This window comes from Pseudophryne corroboree, chromosome 4, assembly GCF_028390025.1.
Source record: "Pseudophryne corroboree isolate aPseCor3 chromosome 4, aPseCor3.hap2, whole genome shotgun sequence".
Lineage (NCBI taxonomy): Eukaryota > Metazoa > Chordata > Amphibia > Anura > Myobatrachidae > Pseudophryne > Pseudophryne corroboree.
The window spans coordinates 810,755,656-810,782,654 of NC_086447.1; the positions used below are offsets into that span (position 1 = coordinate 810,755,656).

At 49.6% G+C, this 26,999-nt stretch overlaps 1 protein-coding gene across 2 annotated transcripts in view; it reads right to left on the reverse strand.

Moving 5' to 3' along the window:
- SLC1A4 (solute carrier family 1 member 4) overlaps window positions 1-26,999 on the reverse strand; it is a 125,364-nt gene that overhangs the window by 92,653 nt on the left and 5,712 nt on the right. For both annotated transcript variants that reach the window (XM_063918428.1, XM_063918427.1), the window contains exon 2: window positions 1,004-1,046. In XM_063918428.1, the coding sequence (XP_063774498.1) occupies window positions 1,004-1,046 (43 nt within the window). The remainder of the gene's footprint in view (window positions 1-1,003; window positions 1,047-26,999) is intronic.

Consider the following 26,999-nt stretch of genomic DNA (forward strand, 5'->3'; position numbering starts at 1 on the left):
AGGCTAAAGTCACTGACAAATTCATTTACACCTGTCACAGGAAATTGGGCTTCAGGTTTATCTGTGTAAACTCATTTATTATTGATATGAGATCAAATATATTATAATATCAATTATTTTATATTTCTTGCAAAACAGCCGCAGGGAAATAGAATTTAGTGATACATGGGCAAGTAGTTAAAAATGTTATGGAAATAAAATTTTTTTTTTTTTTTTTTACTGTACTCAACACAGAACATATCTACATACCTCCCAACATGACCCTCTCCAGGAGGGACAAAATGCTCTGCTCCTGGACTTTTCTCTTAATTTAGGATTGCCAACACCTGCTTTGAACAGGTTAATGCAGTGGTTCCCAAACTGTGTGCCGTGGCACCCTGGGGTGCCGCGGGACACTTGCAGGGGTGCCTCAGGTTGGTGGTCAAGGACCAATTCAAACTATTTATTGTCAATTTAATAGGCAAAACCAGTGCTGATGGCTTCCAGTTATAAAATATGTGGACAAACAGAAGCAAATCTTGTCCCTCACCACATAACTGACCCTAAGGATGACATATAAACATAATTTACTTAATCTAATATTTTTTTCGAAATTTCTCAATAAGAAACTTGTGGCCTAGGGGTGCCGTGAAAAAAAATCTGACACTCCAGGGTGCCGTGACTCACAAAAGTTTGGGAACCACTGGGTTAATGTATAAGAAAGGTGTCACCGGCACAGGTGATGGCAATCATACATTAACAGGGAAGTCCAGAAGCAGAGCATTCTGTCCCTCCTGGAGAGGGTCATGTTGGGAGGTATGTATCTATAATGTGTATCTCAGTGATGCAGCTTTCTGAAGTTTAAATACCCAAACCACATATCTCTGTGGAAAGTCACATGAGACCTTACCACTGACACTAAATGAAGTGACTCCGGTATAGCTAAGCTGACACACAATGTCACAGCTGAGCATGTTTAAATGGATATAATTGCAACTCATTTTTCTCTGTTTATGTTTCTTACCGAGCGAAAGGCTGCAGCAACGAGGTTTGAAGGCATCAAGTTTCTGTAAATAAAAGCAGGAACATTTTGTTAATACAGGAAGATAATTTAGCCAAGACAAACAACTGTAAATCACTGAACTGACTGGGGTTTTCATTTAAAATGGAGGTCAAATTAGCATTTTACGTAGAATATTCCAGTCCCATCTCTAATAACATCATGAATAAGAACTATCATATAGAAAAGGAAACTAAATGTGTAACCATCTCTTACACACAGTGGCCGCCGCATTTTTATATGCAGTTACAATGTACATGAGAATGCATGTCATCAAATCCATAGTTACCTACTTTTATTTCTGTACTCGGAGAGAGAAATGGGAGGGAGGAGGTACAGGTGTGAGGGGCTGGGGCGTGGTGCTGCCAATTGCTTTACCACAGCCCCTGCCCTTTTCAGTTGAGAATTGAGTGGGAAGCGGAAAGGCGGTCTACTCTCCCAGGAGCTTAGGAGAGCTCAGCTCCACCATATTTGGGAGTCTCCCAGACATTCCATGAGAACAGACAGAATGTTCAAATCACTGATTTCCTGAGATTACTGTACTGTATTTTACTACTTATAAATCACGTGAGACCCCACAATGGGGGCGATTCAGTTGTTTAATGGGTACCTTTACCTGCATTCTCCTGTCACTTTAGACTGGGTTCTATGGCATTAATTTGGCCCAGAAATGCCAGGTTTAGCCACGCCAAACTAAAACCGACTAAAGTGCTGCCCGCGCAGCGAAAAGTCCTGTTTGGGTGCCCAAATGGGACAAGCACGGTCAATAAGCAGAAACTAGAAGGGGTGTATAGCAGCACACAAGACTTGACACTAATGCAGGGCCATAATATTGGGTGTGCAAATGGTGCCATCATACAGAGTACAGGGCTCTGGGGAGGCACAGTGTCGCTGTCCTGCAGTGACTGTATGCTCGCTGCCCCATGGCACCCTGCAGCCAGTATCGCTGCTACAGTACATTGCCGTCCTTTGGATGCTCCAGACCTGCAGCCTGTACATTCTGAGGAAGTTGTGTACATTGCTATTCTTCCCGGCAGATGGTGGACGCACCACCTTGGCATGACGTGATGATGTCATGCAAACAGGAAGTGTGGCTGGCACAGGGGACAACCCTGCTATGGAACTGCACCAATGCATTAAAACCAGATCAGACAACAATGTACCTGTGTTATATGATGTGTTAACAGGTCAGGTGACAGGATATTTAAATCCTTTATATATTATTTTTTTGTCACCTACAGATAATTTCCCTTTTTCCCAACTGTAACTCCTATAACTCTCACCCTGAGGGAATTAGATAGCATATTATATCTTCGCCTCAGCACACAATTACAAGTGTTTACAGGAATGGCAAGCATTCTGTATTTATTTCAATGAAATGCAGCAATTGTTAGTATGAAGGTTTGAAGTAAACATCTACTATATGTTACACACAGGATCTTGTGAGTGACGTTTAGTGGAAATCATTTTCAGAGTAAACCTGCACAACCACGTTCTGCAGGGCTCTATACTGCCATAGGCATTAGGCATCTGATTTTCTTTTAGATTGCCTCTGCATATGATGTGTTGTTTAAGATAAATAAGAATGTTTGCTATCTCCTGACTATAGGGGTAAATTTACTAAGATGGGAGTTCTATTTGAGATGGGATGTTGCCCATAGCAACCAATCAGATTCTACTTCTCATTTATCTAGCACCTTCTAGAAGATAATGCCTGGAATCTGATTGGTTGCTATGGGCAACATCCCATCTCAAATAGAACTCCCACCTTAGTAAATTTACCCCTAGAGGTATGACTTTTTGTTAAATCCTAAATGGTTGGTATTGTAACTTGTTTATGTAAGCATATTATTGCTAGCCATTACAGGGGGAGGATACATTGGAAGTTGGTAGGGGATCCGTTCAGGATGCAGCAATCGGAATGCTGACGCCGGAATCCTGACACTGCTCGGAATACCGAGGCTGGCATCCTGATGGATTGAAATGCCGGCACCAGGATCCCAAATTCCGGAGTCCCAATCGAGCTCTGTCAGGGTGTGTGTGTGTGTTAGGCATACTTGCCGACTTTAAATATCTCCTCTCCAGGAGAAGCCCGGAGAGGAGACACTGCAGGAGACTTAGAGGGGCAGGGCCGGGCTATGACATCACCAAGCCCCGCTCCCACATTGGGAAACGCCACAATTCGCCGGTCTGCGGGAAGGGGGCAGGGCTAAAATGATGCGATTTGACGCGATTTGCATCATTTTAACCCCTTCCCCACCCCACGGATTTGCGTATATGGTAGTTTATCTCTTCATCCTGCCCGCATCACTAGGGTGCGAGCAGGATGCGGGAGACCTGCCTACTCTTCCGGGGGTGCGGGGGGCTACCCCAAAAAACGGGAGCCTCCAGCAGCTTCCAGGAGAGTAGGCAAGTACGGTGTTAGGGTTAGGCTTTGGGGGGTTAGGTTTAGGCACCCCCGGGCAGGATTAGGCAGGAGGGGGAGGGGGATGTGGTAGGGCTAGGTTTAGGCGGCAGGAAGGGGGGGGGGGAAGGTTTAGGCACCACCGTGGAGGGCTAGGCTGCAGGAGGTGGGAAAGTTAGGGTTAGGCTGCGGGAAGGGAGGGTAATCGGGGTAGGGTAAACATACTTACCCAACTCCTGTCAGGATCCTCTGCTTCGGGATACCGGTGTCAGTCATATGACCGCCGGCATCCCATCTGTTGGGATATCGTATGTTTCCCGTTGGTAGTGATCATTGCATACACATTTGGTTTGATTCATTTTAGAGTCTGGGATAATTGAGGCTGGATACATCTATCCTAAGCAGCGCCGTAACTACGTGTGTGCCAAGGGGGCTTGGCACACAGCGCAGTTGCCCTGAGGGCGCAACGGCCAGCGGCATGTAATGAGTCAAATTGACTCATTACATGCCGCCTCTGTGTGCGCCGTTCGCGGCTGGAGGGAGAGGAGACCAGCACCGGGTTCAAGGAGGAGGAGGGAGGGGGAGCAGGGAGCCGCAGCAGCGCTATTTGATTGGTAGTAAGCGCCGCTGCAGCATCCCCCTCTCCTTCTGTATTGGCTGCCCGGCGCTGCTATGGATGCTGGGATGCGGTTCCTTCATCCCAGCATCCATAGCAGCGCCGGGCAGCCAATACAGAAGGAGAGGGGGATGCTGCAGCGGTGCTTACTACCAATCAAATAGCGCTGCTGCGGCTCCCTGCTCCCCCTCCCTCCTCCTCCTTCTCATCTCACTGCCTGCTCCGAGAGGGAGATGCCAGCACGAGGAGCCTGTCAGCGGGGAGAAGGTAAGTATATCCCTCTCTCTCTCTCTTTCTTTCTCTCTCTCTTTCTTTCTCTCTCTCTTTCTTTCTTTCTCTCTCTCTCTCAGGGGGACACCGTCTGCCGCAATGTGTAAAAAGGGGTCCTGGCTGCCGCAATGTATAAAAAGGGGGTCTGGCTGCCGCAATGTGTAAAAGGGGGGGGGGGGGGGTCCTGGCTGCCGCAATGTGTAAAATGGGGTCCTGGCTGCCGCAATGTGTAAAAAGGGGGCCTGGCTGCCGCAATGTGTAAAGAGGGGGCCTGGCTGCCGCAATGTGTAAAAAGGGGTCCTGGCTGCTGCAATGTGTAAAAAGGGGGACTGGCTGCCGTAATGTGTAAAAAGGGGGACTGGCTGCCGCAATGTGTAAAGAGGGGGCCTGGCTGCCGCAATGTGTAAAAAGGGGTCCTGGCTGCCGCAATGTGTGAAAAGGGGGACTGGCTGCCGTAATGTGTAAAAAGGGGGACGCTGTCTGCTGTAATGTATAAAAGGGGCTCTACCTGGTGTAGTGGCGCTACTGTGCAGCGTAATTTGAATAATGTAGACTACTGTGCACCGTAGTATGAATTGCTATTATTTTGTGGCCACGCCCCTTCCCCGTGAAGCCACGCCCCTATAAATTTTTCACGCGCCTACGACGCGCACTGCCCCTATCTTACATGGGGGGGCGCCACTGTCGTTTCTTGCACACAGCGCTAAAATGCCTAGTTACGGCACTGATCCTAAGTACATCTTCCAAAGTACAGTTACCATATTAAACATAATTTTGATGTTACACCGGAGGAGAACATTTTATTCATAATTAGGAAAACTAAAGGACTGCATTTAAACAACAAATGTGAGTTTACTTCCTCTTCACAACAAACAACTCCTGTAAGCGCAAACACTATGATACTTCACAGGAGAGATTTATGGAGACTTGCCCGGAGAATTTGAGTTTTCCTCTTTGTTTGTGTTCATCCTAATCCAGCATCTAGATATGCTCTTGTGCATAGGCAAATTTATAATGGGTGTAGAGTGTACGGTGCACACAGGCCCTGGGTCTAGGAGTCCCAACTCCCTCCTCTAATAGACTATACTTATCTCTGCTGAGCTCCGCAGAAATCACAAGGAAGACTGCGCCATTTTCCCAGAGATCTGTGCAAGCGTAGTAGAGATAGCACCATTTTCGCGTATGCACCAGCTACAGTAGGTGGGCTCCTGCTCTCCTGAGCCACCCTTGCTCTTGCTCTTACCTGTTTCACACCTGAGCATGTTAAGTCCATTCTTTTGATTACTGCCTTTGCACCACAATCCTGTGCTTACCTGTGCTTCAGACCTCAGCCTGTTTAGCTATTCTTGTACCTATGAATTTTGAACCATCATCTCTATAACAACCAGCCTGCTAATGACAGATTGGGGCAGATGTATTAAGCCTGGAGAAGTAATAAAACAGTGGTAAGTGGAAAGTGATAATGCACCAGCCAATCAGCTCCTAACTGTCAATTTACATATTGGAGCGGATTGGCTGGTGCATTATCACCTTGCACTTATCACCGCTTTATTACTGCTGCCTTAAGCACTTCTCCAGGCTTAATACATCTGTCTGAAAAATGGCAGTAGCTGATTGGTTGGTACTTTATCACCGCACATTCTTCAGCCAACACACACTGCTCTGTGCTGGCTGAGCTGTCGTGATGCAGGGAGGCTCTCTTCTGCCTGTTCGGGGGATGGAGGGTTAAGAGGGGAAGTGATCACACTAATCGCACCCCCCCTCTCTGGATTTGCCCCTGGCTGAGGGGCATGATAACGCCTCCCAAAATCGTGGGGCTGAAAATACTTTTTTTTATAACATTCATTTTTATAAGGGAGCGTGGCCACACCTCTCTCGATTTGACTATGCCCCAAAAAATGTACCTGTGCCCGCCACAGCTTTCTACACCCCTGCCAATGGACTGTACACAGGATCAGAGGGAGGTGCGATGGACTGTACAAAGAATAAAAAGGAGGTGCAATGTCCTGTACACAGGATGAGAAGGAGGTGCAATGGACTGTACACAGGATCATAGGCAGGTGCAATTAACTGTACAAAGAATAAGAAGGAGGTGCAATGTCCTGTACACAGGATGAGAGGGAGTTTCAATGGACTGTACACAGGATCATATGCAGGTGCAATGGACTGTACACAGTATCAAATGGAGGTCCAATGGACTGTACACCGGATCAGAGGGAGGTTCAATAAACTGTAGACAGGGCCAGAGCGGTGCAATGGACTGTACACAGAACCAGAGGGAGGTCCAATGGACTATACACAGAAAAAGAATGAGGTGCAATGGACTGTACACAGAACCAGAGGGAATGTGAGTATCCACAAGTTAAGACTAAGTGCTTGGGTAATAACATCAGTGTATAGTCAGATTTTATTAAGCTTTTTTAGGATGTGCTCCATAAAAAAATTATTTTTATTGAAAAATGGTCTGACATCCATGCTAAAATTAGTTTTACTGTAAAACTGTTAAAGCATGTCTATAATGTTCCACTGTCCCAAACTTTGATACATACTTTATATGCTTCTACACAGGGGCGGATTTGGAACAAAAAGCCGCCCTGGAAAAATTTGTACTAGTGGCCCCACATGGGCAGCACCAGAGGTGTAAGGTCTAGCCATGGGACATGGCAGCAGCACCTTCCCCCCAAGACTTTCCAGATAGTGGGCATGTCCAGCACCAAGGGGGAAGTTAAAAAGAAATAAAATTAAATATTATGAGCACATTATATGATACACCTTCATAATTTAGGAAACTATATAATTCTTTAGAAAGATATTTTCTTGCTTATTACACCAACCGTATATCCCAATCACTATTCACTCAATCTTATATGTCAGCCAAGCAGGCAGACAGAGCATACACTAGATCATCTGCAATCACAGGCTAAGTGGCAAAGAAATTTTCATATATGCAAATTATTTTGCATCTTATTCATTATGTCTATAAAAAGGGCCACATGTCCTCAAACAAAACAGGCCCCACGGGTGTGTCGGCCCACCGGGAATCTTCCCTGTGAACCCTATGGCCAATCCGCCTCTGCTTCTACAGTACCCACAAAGGGATGAAGAGACTCTGAGCTAGCCACAGGTTCTCTGGGGGAAAGGTGCATCATTACAGATGGATGCAAACAATGAAATGCAGATGTTCTCTGACATAAGTGCCACCTGGAAGAAAAGAAGTTACAGAAAGATTTTTTTAGTGTACAGTTATGAAACACAGTTTATTGTATTTATTTTGGAACATGTTTAAAGCAGGTATGTGTCATTAGGCCGACCACACTTAGGCCAACATGCATTAGGTCGACATGGTCATTAGGTCGACATGGTCATTAGGTCGACATGAACAAGGTCGACATGGGAAAAGGTCGACATGAGTTTTTTTAAACTATTTTTGGTGTTGTTTTCTTCATAAAGTGATGGGGAACCACAATTAGTGCACCGTGTCCCTTCGCATGGCTTACTTCACTCGCCATGCTTCGGGCAAGGTGCCTCGTTATGCTACCACTGTGCTCAGCACAGATTACTATTCCCAATCGTAGTCCACGTGGATCGTAAAGTATGATAAAGTTAAACAAAATGAAAAAAAGTGAAAAACGCATGGCAGCCTTTTCCCATGTCGACCTAGTGACCATGTCAACCTAATGCATGTAGCAATAGTGGTCGACCTAATGACTGTCGACCTAATAACCGTATCCCATTTAAAGCAGTCTATCTGGATAATATGACCTCAAAGTCAATGGGAAAGTAAACGCTGGATTACAACTGCATCAAAAGAGAACAAAATTGAAACGTAACATAACTAGGTAGTGACATAAATCCTATAAAACCAGAACAACATTAAAAAAAAAGTAATGTAGAAATTAATGAATTGGAATTCCCCATTTATACCAGCACCATATTTCCCAACAAGCTTTATTTTGGTGGGACAGTTCCAATAGGAACGCTCTGTCCAGCCTGGCTGATCAGGAATGCTTTGTTATGACTGGAAGGGAACTTGGCAAGATGCTCTGCTCTGGTATGTGACAGAGAAAACAATAATGGAAGGGAAAAAGGAACAGCTCATGGGTGCTGCAAGACGTCCGATGGTGAGTTACTGACCCAATGCTGAGTCCTAGGATGCAGGTCGGATCACTAGTGCAGCAGGCGGCGCCTGCTTGTAATCGACGCCTGCTGCTGCATTGCCATACAGCGCTATCCAGCTAGCAACTCCACCCACATCTGAATCAGGCCTTGTATACTGAGATATACAGATGTGTCCTCATGTAGCATTGTCTGTGATGTGTTTGCATTGCAGGCAAAGAATCCAAGCATAGCGTGGCATTCACTATTCTGGAAAAAGTGCAGGCAGTGGGACTAGTACGCTCCCGCTGCCATAGAAAGCGAGGTGGACTCGGTGGCAGTGTATGGTCACGGGTAGCACGGTTAAGCTCCCGCTACCTGTTGTTACAGGAGGATCTAAGCAGCGGCAATCATGGGAGCACATCAAAGAAATAGTGGTGGTGTGCGTTCCTGCAATGCGGCAACGCCACGCCATGCTCTATTTTTCACCAATGATGTGATTCAGCGGGACCCCTGCCTACGCAGGCAGTGATCAACTTCTATTTGATGCGTTCGCAATTTAATTACGAATGCATCGCAGGGCGGTGCACCACATGCTGGGCAGCCTTGCCCTGTTCTGGACAGCCCCCAGCATATGAGTATATGGACGCAGATTTTGCTGCGGGAGCAAAATCTGCATCCATGTCTGAAAAAAACACCCAAGCCTCAGATAGCCACACTCAATGCCAAATGATGGCTGGTGGTGTAAAGCACCCCGCTATTAGACTCTGGAACAGAGGTAACACGTTCTAAGGAGTGACAAATTAGGCTTCAACATCCGTCGGTCTGACAGACGAATCTGTATGTGTCCTGCTTGCATCAGTGATCCGTGCTAGGACACAGCATCAGATCATCTGAGATCAGCTGCGTGACCCACCGCAGATACAACAAAGAGGCCAGGAAATCTCTGTCTTCCGACGGAGATCCTGGCCCCTTCCTTCCCTCACAGAGATGGTGACACGCCTCTGTTTTGGGAAATGGAGGTCATCTACTCCCCCTCCCTGCCCCAAAATGACATCAAACTGTCAGTCACTGACAGTCTGATATTGTATTACATCTAATTTCGCAGACCCATACTGCACATGCACAGTAAGGGTGCGGCTTTTGCGCAAATAACTGAATGTCAGTACTTTGTGGTACCAGAATCAGACCCTGAATGCATACTACCAACTGTAAAGTTTGGTGTTTGAGAATGTTATTAATGCTTTGGCCTGGGCATACATTGTAGAAAGGAATCGATATCTGAAAACTGCACCTTAAATACAGTGACCAATTGTGACACTGAAGAAGGTCGAGTCAGTCTAGATAGAACGCACCCGTCGCTCCAAGTCATCCCGGAGGCTCTCAGTGGGGTTCAGATCTGAACTATGAGCTGGCCAGTCCATCCGGGATACCAAATTTTCTGTATAAAAATCCAGCGTCACCCTGAAAACATGACATCGCGCAGCTAATGATGATCCCAACAATGATGGACTACTTTCTCCATCAAACAGACGTGTCTGGGTGGTAAGTGGGTGGCGACCATGCATTGGAGCTGATCCTATGCATATGAGTATCATGGGAGTGTCGCGAGCTTGTAAGCTAACTTTAGTAGCGTGCAGATGGAGATGCGACGCCTGCTTCACATGAATCTTTTGCACACAGCATAGAGCGCTGCCGGCTTCACTGATCTGCGTCCTGCGCCCAATGAAGCAGCAGTGGATCGATTGCATGAACATTGCCAGGTCATCGGACACCCTCAGGCTATATTGTCTGGCAAAATTTTGCTGCTAGGGCCAGTGAAACTGCAACGTGAGGATGAAACCACTGGCTTCTTTACACCCACAAAACAGGGCAGACACCCAGCCCCTCCCCTCGGTTTTCTGGAACGCTCCTTGTCACCACCTCCAAATGCCAGCAGGATGTCACTCATGCTGCAACCTTCATGCACTGTGTTCACCAATGAATCAGCCTCTCAGTCTCCAATGAGTCCATAAACCCTTATATCATTGTACTCTACATGATACATTGTCCAATACTCTACTATACGTATGCTTTGATAATACATATTCAAGTGAGAAAAAGGATAAACGAAAATACCTTTCTCTGTTGACTAATGACAGTGTTGTCCTTCCTTGGTTTCAGCCATTGGCGTATCTATAAAGGCTTCATGCTGTGCGATGCACACAGGCCCCTAGCTCCAGAGGGGGTAACACCGCACATCCTGCACCCATTATCTTATACTTATCCCTCCGGAGTCCCGCTCCAGCCTGTCTGTAGACAAAAATCACCTGGAAAATGGTGCAGGAGCCATTTTCCCCGTGATATGAGAAGCCATGGCAGCAGTGTCGCCGGGAATAGGGCGCAGGTGCCATGTTCCCAGAGTCATGCGCATGTGCAGTAGACTCTAGCACAAAGGCAGAGTCTATAGCGCTGTGGATGCTGCCAGGGGGCCTGCACTAAGCAAGCAAAATATTGTTAGAAGCTCTGACTCTTAATACACCCCCCTCCTCCCCCTCACGTCACTCATTAAAATATAATCATGTGAACTACAACACATGCACAATGCTTCACCCAAACTATGGGGAATGACATGTGTTTTGCAGAGACTCCTGGTTTATCATTTACTTGTTACCTTGATTTTAATATAAAACTGCATTGCCTAAGACACAATAAAGGTCATTTCAGAACAGGCACAAATATGCCCCTGCAGTACTTATGCCATTTTGTGATGTAATGTGATTTTTTTATACAAATATGCTTCATTTGGTGAAAAGCACATGGAACAACATCTGCGGGGCGCAAAATTCTGAAGGGAATATCCGGGCAGATTGGGGTATTCATACATAAGTACAGCTGGAAACGCACAAGCAGGGGTGTATCTACGGATCCAGGCGCCTGTGGCAAAGTAAGGGACTGGCGCCCTCCATTTTTAAAGTGGGGATGGTGCATGTGCAAAAAAGGGACATGATCTTGTGGGAAAGGGGCATGACCATACAATAGTTCCCCCAATTCAAATTACGCTACACAGTAGTAATCCTTATACACATCATGCCCACACAGTAGCAGTTTCCTTTACACATTATGCCCACACAGTAATTCTTATAACACTGAGGAGACTTCAGCAGTGTCTGGCCTGGCTGAGGAGGCAATGCCACCCAAGGCCAGGTAGTATAATCAAATAGAAGTGCAGTGCCGATACAGATATGTCCCCACAGTGGCAGATATGCCCCCATAGTGCTAGATATGCCCCATTAGTGCCAGATACACATATAACCCCACAGTGCCAGATATGCCCCCACAGTGCCAGATACAGATATGTCCCCACAGTGCCAGATATGCCCCCATGTTGCCAGATATACCCCCATGGTGCCAGATATGCCCTCATTGTGCCACATATGCCCCCACAGTGCCAGATAAGCCCCCACAGTCATATAGTCCCCATCCCCCTCCCAGCACATAGCCATAGTCCCATCCCAGTAAACAGCCATAGCCCCCATCTACCCAAGCAATAGCCGTAGTCCCCCCAGCGCATAGCCGTAGTCTCCACCTCTCCCAACACAGTCATGCAGTAGTCCCCACCCCCTCCCATCACATAACAATAGTTCCCACCCAGCATAGATAGCCATAGTCCCCCTCCCTGCACATAGCCCCTCACCTCCCCAAGCACATAGCCATAGTGCCCCTCCCCCTCCCAGAACATAGCTATAGTCCGCCCTTAGCACATATTAGTAGTATCCCCCATTCCCAGCACATACATAGCCTCCCCACACAGCACATAGCCCTAGTCCCCTCCCCACAACATCCCAGCAGATAGCCATAGTGTCTGCCAATACCTGCTGTGCCGAGCTGACTGGGATGGAGGGCGGAGAATCGCTCAGCGGGCAGGAGCTGGTGCCGGTGACCGGCACCGCACCAAACTACGTTAAGAAATCGAAAATAAACAACAGCTTCCAGCAGCCCTTGCCGCCGGGAGCTCCCGACAGCATGGGTTGCTGGGAGTTGTTTATTTTCAGTTTCTTCCCTGTAGTGCATTGCGGTGCCGGACACCGGCGCCAGCTCCTGCCAGCTGAGCGATCCTCCGCCCTCCATCCCAGGCAATGCACAGGCAGCTCGGCACAGCAGGTATTGCCAGACACTACGGCTGAAGGGATTCCACCCATTGGCCGAGGGTGGCACCGTCGGGCGGCGCTCCTGCTCGGCTGGCGCCCCTGGTGAATGTCATCCTGGCCAATGGGTAGATACACCCCTGCGCACAAGTTATTTGCTGTAATACTTCTCTGGTCTCCCATAATACAGTATATAAGAGACTCTGGAGTACAGTAGGTCACCCTAGGAAAGGCTATCGACCATGTTAAAAACCACTGATAATGTGATACCCATGGCAAATAGTTTTGCCAGTGATAGATGTTCACAATGTTGAACGAGGTCCAGTGGTGGCCACTGTATTACATAAAGTGCACTTTGTTTGGGGAAGACTACGACTTGTTACATGCTAATTATGCATCCTTCATGGGCTAAAGACAATCACTCTAAAATTAAAACCCCCGCGGAGCGCCAGTATCAGGAACTGCACACACATCTGACGAGCGACGACAGGAGGGGGCGGAGGGGACATGCTGCATCGTTCGCCACCTCCCCAAAGCCTTCTGCATGTTGAAGGGATCTGAGGAGGTGACGAACGACCCATGGGTGCACGCATCACTGTCGTTATCATGCCCACACACAGCACTTTTTAAACGAAGTGCCGTTCCGCGCGGTCAGAAAACGGCCACATTGTTTAAAATATTGTGCCGTGTGTGGACACCTTTGATGTGATTTGCATCATGTGTTTGTAGAGATGTGCCCTGTGTCCCAGGGCACATCACCACAAGAGTGTGCAGGGGATCTGCGTCCCCTGCAGTTTCTTGCTGTGGACAGCGCTGGGGCAGCTTGTCTGTCCCCAGCGCTGGGAGTGCGGCAGCGGCGGGTGTCCGGTGCAGGGATCAGATATTTCCCTGCACCAGACTGTCAGCGGAGTCGGGCGGCGCGGCAGCGTTTTAAACTTGGCGCCAATCTGGCCGCCAATGAAAAGCGCCGCCCGCAGGATTTGAAATCCGGCGCCGTCCGTGAGCCAATCACGGCTCGCGGGGCGCCGGCCAATCGGAGGCAGGCGCGGCGAGCTAATCGGCGCTCGCCGCGTCATAGGCCCCGGCATCTGACGTCAGACGCCGGGCGGGAGCCGAAGACCGAGGGAGCGCGGAAGAGCGCGGAAGAAGATGGACGGGAGAAGAGAGAAGACGCCGCCAGGAGAAGAGGACGGGAGGCCGCGCCGAAGAGCGGCTAAGAGCTCCGGTGGCCATTGAAGAGGCCAGAAGACGTCTGGCTCCTGAAGGAAGATGTCCAGCGGCGGCTGGACGCGGAAGAGCGGAGGCGGCGCCGCTGGCCAGGACGGGTCAGCGGCAGAAGAGGGCGCCGGAGACCCCCGGATCAGGTGAGGCCTCAGTGAGGCTATTTCCACCCCCCTCTCCTTTCCTCCCTAGACCATCAGGGACGGGCATTAGGCCCGGGGGCACAATTCAGGCACTAGGCCTGGGGCGCAGATAGGAGGTTGGGCCCACCATTTGATTTGGTGGTTTGGGCATTAGGCCCAAGCCACCTCGACGGCGCCGTAGGCGGGCATTAGGCCCGAGGGGCACATCGGGCACTAGGCCTGTGGGGGCATTAGAGGGCATTAGGCCCTAGTGCATTTTGGGCAGAGTAGGTACATATAAGGTGACCCTGGGCACTAGGCCCAGGTCACCCAACGGGCGACAAGTTAGGCGGGCGCTATGCCCGTGGGTGAAGTCAGGCCTCCGGCCTATGTGCAGTCAGGGGCGCTAGGCCCAGTGAATAAGTGCCCCCCCCCCCCAAGGTGAATAAAGGTGGCACTGGGCACTAGGCCCAGGCCACCCTGAGGTGATGAGGTAGGCAGGTCCGCTCGACCTGAGCCCCATAGAAGGAAGTGTACAGGAGGTGGGCAGGCTGTGTGGCGCCCACCCCCCTTCCAGCGGTAGGTAGGGATTTAAAGGAACAGCACCATTTGATGTTGTACTCTGATATGTGTGTTGTTACCGTGCAGGGCAAAGTGTTGTTTTAGAGTTTGTGCATAGTTTGTGTTGCACCACCCACACTTGAGCCAGTTTGAGGGCTTTGTTTATGTAGCTAGTGTAGCGGATGCACACTAGGTTAGAGTTAGGCCCTGCACGGCTGTTTCTCTCTTTGCCTCCTTACAGGGACCTGTAAGTGGAGAAGATCGGAGTATAAGACGTATGACGGTGAGTAACATCTGTCTGTGTGTTCCTTCTGTGTTTGTCCCTATCTGTCTCCCTTCCTTCAGGGCGAACGATGAGCCTTGCACGCCGGTGCAAGGTAGAATTTCCACCGGGTGCGAGAGTGCCAATAAGTGAAATTCGGGCTCTGAGGCGTACGCCTGGGATGACCCTCACCTAGCCCGAAAGCGTTATTTTTCTCGGTTCCGGAGGGCGTTTCGGTCCACAGTCAGGAGGACGGCACTCAGCAATCTCCTTCCTCCTAGGTCATCGTGTCCGGGTCCGACTGAAGAATTCCAGGTCCGTTGAAGGTACCGGTACCTGAAGGTGAGAGAGTGCGGCGCCTGGTAAGTGGTAAACCTACACCTGCACGGCAGCAGGCACTACACGCACCGCCGTCACCCTCTTACCTTTTGGCGTAGTCGGCAGGATCAAGGACCGCGGGCACGATGTGGAACGTCCCCAAGAAGACCTCCGTGCGGACGGCTCCGGAACAGACCCACCCCCGTATGTGTGCAGACCAGAGCGACTGGGTGACGGTGTCTGGGGCAGACCTCTTGAAGATGGTGCAGCGGTCGGTCCAGTGTGGAAAGGAAGAGCGCCGGGAGAAGGGGCGCAAGAAAGCCGCCGTGACGCCCTGCAAGAAATGTCGGCAAACGGGACACTTTGCCGACGAATGTACTTGGCGAGAGACATCCCCAAAGAAGGTGGTCCAGGAAGCGAACCGAAGACGTCAGAAGGGCCAAGCGAAGAAAGAGTCCTGGTGTTTGCTCTTCGGAAACTACGGGCATGAGCATAACAGTTGTCCCTGGGATGAAGAGTTGAGCCAAGACGAGGTTGATTCCTGGTGTGAAAGCTGTGGAGATCCCCGACATCGGCTCCTGGAGTGTCCATGGACTGAAGACAGGACAGACTACGAGGCCACGGTGAAGCAGCTGTACGGAGTCTCGTCAGCAACTTTGGGACCGGGTGGCTGCAGAGCCCGTGTGTGCGCTCTGCGAGGCGAGGGGACATGCATTTCCCGATTGTCCATGGAATGAAGACTGGATGATTGCGGATGGTCGTGCCCAGAGATGGGAGGAGGAAACCAGAGAAATGGAACGGAAAGGCCTGCTTGAAGTTAGTTCGCAGGTGCCCATTTCCTCTGAGCCGGAACCAACTGGCGAAGATCCCTCAGTGAAGGAGGTGGCCAAGTTACCCGTTTTGGAGAAGGTGGCAGCAAACCTCCCTTGTTGGAAGTGTCGGCGTCCAGGACATGCGGCCAGTGAGTGCCCCTGGGAAGATGCCGCGGACCTACTCTGTCCCAAGAAAGCTACCCCAGTAACGAAGGATCCTTTCCCGCATCAGGCGGAGGTGGACGACTGGGAGGAGAAGAAACCACGCTGTGAAGAAAGGCGTGAAGACCCAGTGACGAGGATGTCCGGAATCTCCCCGCGTTGGAACCGTCCACGACCAGGACGTGCGGAACAGGTGTGTCCTGGGTACCAAGAGATGCCAGCGGAAGCGAAGGAGTACGCTGAGGAATTAGAGATGCCAGAGGAAGAGAAGTACGCTGAGGAATTAGAGATGCCAGCGGAAGGGACTAAGTACGCTGAGGAGGAAAGTAATCCCCTAGTCCAGGTATCGGTGGAGTGAGACTCGGACTACAGTGAGATGTCCGCCGACGAATCCCTCCAAGAGCAGATGGAGGATGACTCGGGCATCGTAAGTGCCGACGAGTGTGACTGGCAGGATCGGGTGGAGTTGTGCTCCCAGTTGATTGCCCTCCGTGAAGAGGAGGAGAAAGTCCTGGAGCAAGAATACCTGCCGGTAGTGCCGAGTTGGACGGACGTACGGGGAGAGGATCATGATTCCGTGGGAGGACCCGTTCCAGAGGAAGACATGGGACCTTTGGAGATGCCCCACGAGGAGATGCGACAGATGGTGGTTGTTGCCCGGGAGGAAATGGATACCCCGGAGGATTCCGCTGTTGGGTGGTGGTCGGTACCACACCCTGAAGACAGGGACGATGCCCCAGACGATATGGGAGGTCAAGAGTGGGTGACTGTTGTCCCCGTGGAGGAAGATTCCCCTTGGTGGCCAACGTCAAGCGACCATGAGGAGATGCCACTCCCCAGAGGATCCGCCAATGGAGGTCAGGAGGTAAGAAGAGGAACCCGGAGCTGGAGGAGGAAGGATGTGGGGTCACAGTCTGTCCGGGCTGGGCCCTCGAATACAACCTCGCCGGAGGGACCTCGGAATTTCCTGACCCGCGGACAATGGACGTCGTGGAGACCTTTGTAGGGACTACAAAGGAAAAAGGGGGGGGGGGAATGTAGAGATGTCCCAGGGCACATCACCACAACAATCTGCGTCCCCTGCAGTTCCTTGGTGTGGACAGCGCAGCGGCGGGTGTCCGGTGTAGGGATCAGATATTTTCCTGCACCAGACTGTCAGCGGAGTCGGGCGGCGCGGCGGCGTTTTAAACTTGGCGCCAATCTGGCCGCCACTGAAAAGCGCCGCCCGCAGGATTTGAAATCCGGCGCCGTCCGCGAGCCAATCACGGCTCGCGGGGCGCCGGCCAATCGGAGGCAGGTGCGGCGAGCCAATCGGCGCTTGCCGCATCATAGGCCCCGCCCCCAGCGTCTGACATCAGACGCCGGGCGGGAGCCGAAGACCGAGGGCGTGCGGAAGAGCGCGGAAGAAGACGGACGGGAGAAGACGCCGCCAGGAGAAGAGGACGGGAGGCCGCGCCGAAGAGCGGTGAAGAGCTATGGTGGCCGTTGAAGAGGCCAGAAGACATCTGGCTTCTGAAGGAAGATGTCCAGCGGCGGCTGGACGCGGAAGAGCGGAGGCGGCGCCGCTGGCCAGGACGGGTCAGTGGCAGAAGAGGGCGCCGGAGACCCCCGGATCAGGTGAGGCCTCAGTGAGGCTATTTCCACCCCCCTTCCTCCTTTCCTCCCTAGACCATCAGGGACGGGTATTAGGCCCGGGGGCACAATTCAGGCACTAGGCCTGGGGCGCAGATAGGAGGTTGGGCCCACCATTTGATTTGGTGGTTTGGGCATTAGGGCCAAGCCACCCCGACGGCGCCGTAGGCGGGCATTAGGCCCGAGGGGCACATCGGGCACTAGGCCTGTGGGGGCATTAGAGGGCATTAGGCCCTAGTGCATTTTGGGCAGAGTAGGTACATATAAGGTGACCCTGGGCACTAGGCCCAGGTCACCCAACGGGCGACAAGTTAGGTGTTAAGGTAGGCAGGTCCGCTCGACCTGAGCCCCATAGAAGGAAGTGTACAGGAGGTGGGCAGGCTGTGCGGCGCCCACCCCCCTTCCAGCGGTAGGTATGGATTTAAAGGAACAGCACCATTTGATGTTGTACTCTGATATGTGTATTGTTACCGTGCAGGGCAAAGTGTTGTTTTAGAGTTTGTGCATAGTTTGTGTTGCACCACCCACACTTGAGCCAGTTTGAGGGCTTTGTTTATGTAGCTAGTGTAGCAGATGCACACTAAGCTAGAGTTAGGCCCTGCACGGCTGTTTCTCTCTTTGCCTCCTTACAGGGACCTGTAAGTGGAGAAGATCGGAGTATAAGACGTAGGACGGTGAGTAACATCTGTCTGTGTGTTCCTTCTGTGTTTGTCCCTATCTGTCTCCCTTCCTTCAGGGCGAACGGTGAGCCTTTCACGCCGGTGCAAGGTAGAATTTCCACCGGGTGCGAGAGTGCCAATAAGTGAAATTCGGGTACCTAGCCCGAAAGCATTATTTTTCTCGGTTCCGGAGGGCGTTTCGGTCCACAGTCAGGAGGACGGCACTCAGCAATCTCCTTCCTCCTAGGTCATCGTGTCCGGGTCCGACTGAAGAATTCCAGGTCCGTTGAAGGTTCCGGTACCTGAAGGTGAGAGAGTGCGGCGCCTGGTAAGTGGTGAACCTACACCTGCACGGCAGCAGGCACTACACGCACCGCCGTCACCCTCTTACATTTTCTGCGCATACTGTAATTTAACTCCTTCGAGTTATTATTTGGTGATTTCCCAAATAAATAACTCACTTTTCAGATAGAAAATAGGGGTGTTATTTTGTTTAGCCCTGGCTTAGTTCCATTGTTCTTAGTTTTGTCTTAAAAGGGAATCAGGTTCCCACTGGTAAGAGAAAAAATCCCTTACAACAATAGGGTATTGAACTTATTCAAGTTTTGGGTCTCTATGTACCTCAACCTCTTACTACTTGCTGATTGTAGCTAGCACAATTGCTGGTTTTATATCCTGCAGAAGAGAATAAAGAAACCAGTAAGCTAGAGAGATGCTGGGGGAATTCACTGGCAAAAATAAAATAATTATTTTGTTTGACCATATGAAAAAAATAAATGTTTTATTGTTCTTCATTTGTCATACATTCATACGCATGTAAATTTAGTTTTGCCTTGGTTAAGTAAAACTCTCAACGTTCCCCAGCAGGAATTTGGAAGTCTCTACAGTAGCAGTTTGCTTTCTAGTGAACAAAGAGATGAAGCCTGGGAAAATCTGGCACCTATCCCATTCTTTGAAAGGCCCTTTATAAATTGCCTGGCTCTTGCCGAATTATAACTTGGAACTATTTGTGGTCCTGTGAAGTAGTTTTCATCGTAGTACACTTTAATCACATTTTCTACTAATAAAACCGCACAAGCCATTGCTTTATTCTACTTATACTTTAATCGTCATAATATAAAGACAGGTTGTATCAGTTGTAGCCGGAGGACTTGCCATCAGCGAGTCATAGATTTCCAATGAGGTTGTCCTAAATATGAAATGCAATTCTGGCACACTCGTGTCAGCCAGCTTGTCCCAGAAGTGCCAAGTCCCTCCTTTGTGACGTTTTCTACCCCTTTAAAAGCTAATTTTGGTTTATTCATGCTCTTTAGTGTTTAAGGTTGTAAAGAGGTGTTTACTGTAAATAGCAAAAGTTATCAAGTACAAATGTGTCCACTTACATCTAGCCTCCCTGCACGTTAAACAGCCCTTCAAGTCATGCCATGCCGTGGCGTTACTCGGTAGCACTGAACGTCTATACGTCCATTAAAATGTGTCTTATGCGCAAAATGATGAGAATAGGACACACAAGCAGCTTATGCTGATTAAAATTATATGTGGCATGTCTGTATTATGTGCATGACCACGGCTGCATCTGCATACAAAATGCTACGTTACAGTGTCAGTGGCTATTTTCCTAGAAAACACTGTAATGTAGTTTTTCATATGCAGATACGCACAGTGAATAAAGGCATGCCACATATTTTAATCAGCAGTCCTATGCTTGTGGTCCTATTCGGCAAAAAAAAGACTAACGGAAGTTGCATGGGACCTGTCAGCTTACTCAAACTGCGTAGCGTACTGATGCAAGATGTATGAGGACACATCTGTATGAAAAAAGTTAAAAATGTTTAATTCGTTTTCAGGTTTCGTTTTATCTACAACATACTTACCTACTTACCTGGAAGTTGCCAAAGACTCAACAATTAATCGGGTAGTCCCCTGCATTCCCAGAAGAGTGGCCGGATCTCCCGCATCCTGTCCGCATAGGGAAGCAGCTAGGATGTGGAGAAAACACATTTTGAGGGGGCGGTGCTTACCGCCCCTTCCTCACTGACCCACAAATTGAAGCATTTGGCCACGATGGGGGTGGGGTCTAATGACGTGTTAGCCCGCCCCATCCCCAAAGTTGCCTGGGCTTCTCCCGTGGAGTCTTACAAAGTAGGTAAGTATGATCTAGAACTTCAAGGCATACTACAGCTTACCTTATGCCTTGGGGGTGGCCCAGCTGCTGCCCCACAGCACCTGCATTTAGCTTGCAGGTTGCCTGGAATGGACCCTATAACCTGTACAGCCGCCTGGAGCATCCTAAAGCAACATTGTATTGCTAGTGTCAGTGGTGCCAACCCCTAGGTGTCACGTGTTTGGGGGCAGGGCCAGCACAGGGCACAATATCACCCTGCTTTTGCACTGGTTGGTGTCACAAATTTCATTTACATATATTAAGCACTAAATAATATAAAATATGGTCAATGATGTGATGATTATTTGGAACGTTATTTTGTGATAAAAGGAGCTTTTTTAGGAACATAGTAGAACAAAGTTGGAACGTGACATTCTACCGGGTCTCTACTCAGTTTGTCCATTTATTAAAATGCTAATACAGTAGCACAGAAACTGAATAAGATGTAAGTGAGTGGTCAATAATTACATCTCCAATACAAAGAAAATATAGTTGTGCCTCTGACTATGGTCACATTGACATCAATATGTGTACATTAAGATTGCTTGCTTCTTAAGGGCCCTACAGACTTGGCGACCCACCGCCGCCGAGCTGCCCGACCGCCTATACGGCAGACAGGCAACCCGGCGGCAGGGGGAGGTGACGGGGGGAGTGAAGTTTCTTCACTCCCACCGTCACCCGGCTCGATAGCAATGCATGCTAATATGGACGATATTGTCCATATTGGCCTGCATATTTAAACGAGCCAGCACCAGCGATGAATGAGCGTGGGGACACGCATCGTTCATCGCTGGTGCCTACACACAGAAAGATATGAACGTATCTCGTTCATTAATGAACGAGATCGTTCATATCTTTCACTGGTATCGACCAGTGTGTAGGGCTCTTTAGTTTATTCCATCTGTGACATTTTCGTGTCATCATTAAGGTCCTGAACTAAAGGTATTTTTAGAGTGTAGTTCAAGTATTATAAGAGAGGGGCTCAATTGTCACTGACTGCAGGGTCCATGGGAGGTGTCAGGAAAGCTGCGAGATATTATAAATCTTCTAGGTGCTGTATATGGCCAATCCGCTACCAGTTACAGCTATTTACAGAAGCTGTTTCCCACAAATAAAGACCATGTTACTTACTAAAAATGATATCTTTAATGAGGAAAACAGGATTTTTGTACTTACCGATAAATTCCTTTCTCGGATTCGACAGGGGACACTGGAGAGCAGTTACAGTGGGGATATAGTAGGCAGTAACTGGATGCTGGCACTTTAAATTTTATCAATGTGACTAGCTCCTCCCCTACTATGTCCCCCCTCCAAGCCAGTCTACTAAAACTGTGCCCGAGGAGAGCTGGAAGAAACCAACTTAAAAGTAGAGGAGGTTAAATAAGTCACCGAAAACAGGATAACACCAAGGAAACTTGGGACAAACAACTGTTGTGAAGGTGAATAGGAACAAAACTATCAGTCACTCAGTAACAAGCAAACAGAGAAATGAAGTAGGAGGAAAACAGCTCTGGGTGGGTGTCCAGTGTCCCCTGTGGAATCGGAGAAAGGGATTTATCGGTAAGTACCAAAATCCTCATTTCTCCTTTATCCACTAGGGGACACTGGAGAGCAGTTACAGTGGGGACGTACCAGAGCTCCCATGACGGGTGGGAGAGAGCTGAGAGTCCTGCAAAACCGCCCGGCCAAACTGCGATGCAGAGGCCGCAAAAGTATCAAATCTGTAAAACTTGATAAACGTATGTCGGCTAGACAAAGTGGCAGCGCGACATAAAGTAGTCATGGAAACACCGCGGGCAGCCCTTTAGCGAACCCAGTCTCAGCCCCGCTGAGAAACCTGCCTGTACAAAACGAAGAAGGCGGGCTAAGTGAAAAACCGAAGGGGAAAACTCTCGTTGTTCACACCAGGCCACATAAGCTTTCCAAATGTGGTAATAGTGAGACGATGTGACTGAATTCCGAGCTCGGAGCATAGTAGGTATAACCGTACAATGAATCCCCTTCCTTCTCAAGACCCACGCCGTCAAACGTAGCCTGGGTAAGTCTGGATAAAGAAAAGGACCCTGTTGTAGTAGATTGTCCCTTAGTGGCAGGGGCCAAGGCTCCGCTACTGACAACAGGAGTACCAAGTCCTGCGCGGCCAATCTGGAGCCACCAGGAGGACCAGCGCATTTTCTCTCTTTATACGTTGCAGAACCCGAGATAGTAACGGGAAAGGAGGAAAGAGATAAACGAACTGGAAGTTCTAAGGAGCCGTGAGTGTATCCACGGCGGCTGCCGCCGGGTCTCTCGTCCGAGAGTAGCAAAGAGGCAGTTGATGGTTCAGGCATGACGCCATGAGGACGATCTGTGGTCTTCCCCACCGGTGGTCCAGCTGACGAAACACCTGAGGATTGAGTATCCACTCTCCTGAGTGCATGTCCTGGTGGCTGAGATAATCGGCTTCCCAATTTTCTACCCCTGGAATGAAGATTGCTGACAAGGCCAGAACGTTTTCCTCTGTCCAGAGGAGGATGTTGGTGACCTCTCTCATTGCCGCACGGCTGCCATGTATGCCACCGTCGTGGCGTTGTCAGACTGAACTCTGACTGCCCGACCACGAAGCAGGTGATGTGCCTGAAGGAGGGCGTCGTACACTGCCCGCAATTCGAGTATGTTTATCAGGAGAGTGGATTCGTGATATAACCAGCGCAGCTGAAACCGGTGTTCCAGGGTCACAGCCCCCCACCCTTGCAGGCTTGCGTCTGTGGTGAGGAGAGTACAATCCCAAACTCCGAACCATTTTCCTTCCAATAGATGAGTCAAATTTAGCCACCAGAGGAGAAACAACCGTGCTTTTGGAGACAGCATCATCCGCTGATGAAGAAATAGATGAGACCCCGACAACTGATGTAAGAGACACAGCTGGAAGTGCCTTGAGTGGAACCGTCCATATGGAAGGGCCTCGTACGCCGCTACCATCTTCCCCAGAAGGCGAATACACAGATACACCAACCTCACCAACGTCTGAAGAGAGAGGATCTTGTCCTGAGGAAGCAAAACCTTCTGACGGACCATTTCGAGAATCATTCCCAAGAACAGTAACCGTTGCGAGGGGCATAAGTCAGACTTCGGGAAGTTTAGGATCCACCCATGCCGAATCAGAAGGTCTTGGATTATCCGGATATTTGAAGCAACTGGTCTTCAGAGTGGGCCTTCAGCAGCAGATCGTCCAGATAGGGGACAATTGTCACTCCCTGCACTCGAAATAGGGCCATCATGACTGCCATGACCTTTGTGAACACTCTGGGAGCAGAAGAGAGACCGAACGGAGGGGCCTGGAATTGGAAATGAGCATCCTGTATCGCGAACCGGAGAAAAGCCTGATGTGTAGGCCAAATGGAAACATGTAAGTAGGCATCTTTGATGTCCAAGGATGCCATGAACTCGTTAAGTTCTAAACCGGCAATAACAGACTGAAGGGACTCCATTTTGAATCTGAACATCCTCAAAAAAGTTTGAGATTCTTTAAATTTAGAATTGGCCTGGCCGAGCTGTCCGGCTTTGGTACGAGAAAGAGGCTTGAGTAATAGCCCTGTTTCCGATGATATGAGGGAACAGTTACCAGCACTCTTGCGGACAGGAGTTTATAAACCGCCTCCTGCAAGACGACCCTCCTGTCGTCGGAAGCTGGCAAACCCGTGGTGAAGAAACGTTGAGGCAGTTGGATTTGAAAATCGAGTTTGTAACCGTAAGTGATGAGATCCTTGACCCAAGCATCTGGACAGAATTGTACCCAGACCTCCCTAAAATCCCACAGACGAGCTCCCAATCTGGGGTCCCACAGGTGGGAGGGAAGCCCGTCATGCGATGGGTGTAGTGGAAGACTTACCATCTGGCTGGGTTGAGGCTGTTGAACCTCTGCCTCGAGAGCCACGGGTGACGGAAGCTCCTCCCCTGGCATGGCCTCGAAACCTGGAAGGGGCACGAAAGGACCGAAAGGAAGGACCCATATAGGTCCGTCGAGGAGCTGGAGCAGCAGTGGGAAGATAAGTTGACTTACCCCCAGTGGCTTGAGAAATCCAGGCATCAAGATCCTTCCCAAACAGGACCTCTCCCATAAAGGGCAACGCCTCTGCACCCTCTTGGATTCAGTATCCGCCTGCCACTGCCGTAGCCCGAGAGCTCTGTGGGCCGAGATAGCCAAAGCGGAAATTCTGGCTCCGAGGATACAGACGTCCTTGGAGGCCTCACAAAGATATAAAGCTGATTCACAAATGTGTTCTCCCAAAGGTATCAGCTGATCTGGAGGCAAATCGTCACGCAAACCTGAGGACAATTGTTCCGCCCAGGCTTCCATAGCCTTGTTGACCCAACAACCTACCTGCGCAGGGTGATGTAAAACCCCCGCCGCTGAGTAAATCGTCTTCAAGGTAGTCTCCAACTTTCTATCTGACGATTCCTTCAGCGAAGTTGCTCCAGGAACCGGCAGAATCGTCTTTTTGGACAGACAAGACACAGAGGGGTCTACAATTGGAGGGGTCTCATATCGCTTTCTGATATCTGCAGGAAAAGGATAGGAAGACAAATTATTTTTCGATACCTGAAATTTTGCATCCGGATGTTTCCAGGCTGCCGTCAGGAGCGCAACCAGTTCATCTGAAACTGGAAAGGTCGCTGCCAGTTTTTGGTTGGTGCCGAACCTTGAAGGACGTGAAGTTTCCTGTTCCGTCTCTTCTACCTTTAACACCAAACGAATGGCTGTAATAAGCGCTTCAATACCCTAAGCCTCCTCATAAACCTGATCGTCATCAGAATCCTGTACATTTACCGCCTCCTCCAAGAGAGGCAAATCATTGTCAGAGTCGTGTAACATTGAGGCTAGCAACCTCTTTTTTGAAACCTGAGGAGGTGAAATTACGGACGGGGTTTGGGAAGGGATCATTGCCTTAGAGAGCCCTTCAACTGATCTTTCCAGGGATCGAGCCCATGCTGGTTCAGGCTCAGGAATCGGGACAAGCTGTTTGAACATGGAAGCTTCTCTATCTTGACGAGAAGCCTCCAGTTCCTTGGTCAACAGCGACATTACCTCCGTAAGCTGAGCAGTCAAAACAAGAGCGTTCTGCAGCTGCGGTGAGGGCTGAGCAGATGGTTCAGACCCACAATTCTCACATAACAGGGAATTCTCTGACTGTCCTTGTGTGAATTTTGCAGCACATTTCTGACATGTGAAAACTTTCTGTGCTGCTTTGGACCCTCTTCCTGCCATGTCAGCACTGTTCACACAAACACACACCCACACACAGTATTAGCAACAAGAAAAGTTAAAAATAACAGACAGAAGGGGAAATAGTAAGGGAGAGTAGTCACCCTGCACTCTACTGTGCAGCGAGAGGCACGTTCTTATTGTAATTTACAGGTGCCTCACACGATGCCTAAACTGACTAACAAACACCCCACAGAACTGCTCACAGTGCCTGGGATGTTGTGCTGTAAACTCCGTTGATGCTGTAGAGACTGTAGCGTCTCAGCCTGTGTAAAATGGCCGCCAGCACGCGCTGAGACGCCAGGACTGCTGGGAACTGAGAACAGAGAGTAAGCTCCGCCCCCCACTATGGCGCCTAATTCAAACATAGCGACGCTTGCGGCAGCCAACGGAGTGAGCACAGTGGAAAGACCCCGCTGTCTGCTAACCGTGGCTGGGGCTTATACTTACCACTGCCGTGCTGCCGGCCGTGTGGCTGAAGGAGCGACCCCGCCGCGTGCCGCGAGCAGCGGTGTCCGGTCAGTCTCCAGAGAGCCAGCGTCTCTACAGCCGGGGATCCAGCCCAAGCCACAAGCAGCTGCGATGGAAACCCTGCCGGCAGCTCCATTGATGCAGACTGGCACAGGCAGAAGCTGCCAGTCTGTTCTTGCATGAAAAGAAAAAGAAAAGAAAAAATCTTCAGGAGAAACCCAAGAGTGACCAGCTCCCTTGGGCACAATAGAAAGACTGGCTTGGAGGGGGGAAATAGTAGGGGAGGAGCTAGTCACATTGATAAAATTTTAAGTGCCAGCTCCCAGTTACTACCTACTATATCCCCACTGTAACTGCTCTCCAGTGTTCCCTAGTGGATGAAGGAGAAAGTAAGGTATACAACTTGCGCCATCAAAACTTGCATAAGCCAAGGCTGATGCAGATTATCTGTTTGGCCTGCCATGTGAGTGGTTCTTCCTCCGTGTATACAACCACTATGAGTGCCCATAACACCCAATGGGGCAGATGTATTAACCTGGAGATGGCATAAGGAAGTGATAAACCATTGATAAACGCAAGTTGATACACGCACCAGCCAATCAGCTCCTGTTAATTTACATATTGGAGCTGAATTTACATATTGGAGCTGATTGGCTAGTGCGTGTATTACCTTGCATTAATCACTGGTTTATCACTACCTTATGCCTTATCCAGGTTAATACAACTGCCCCTATTATATTCCTTAACACACACACACACACACACACACACACACACACACACACACACACACACACACACACACACACACACACACAC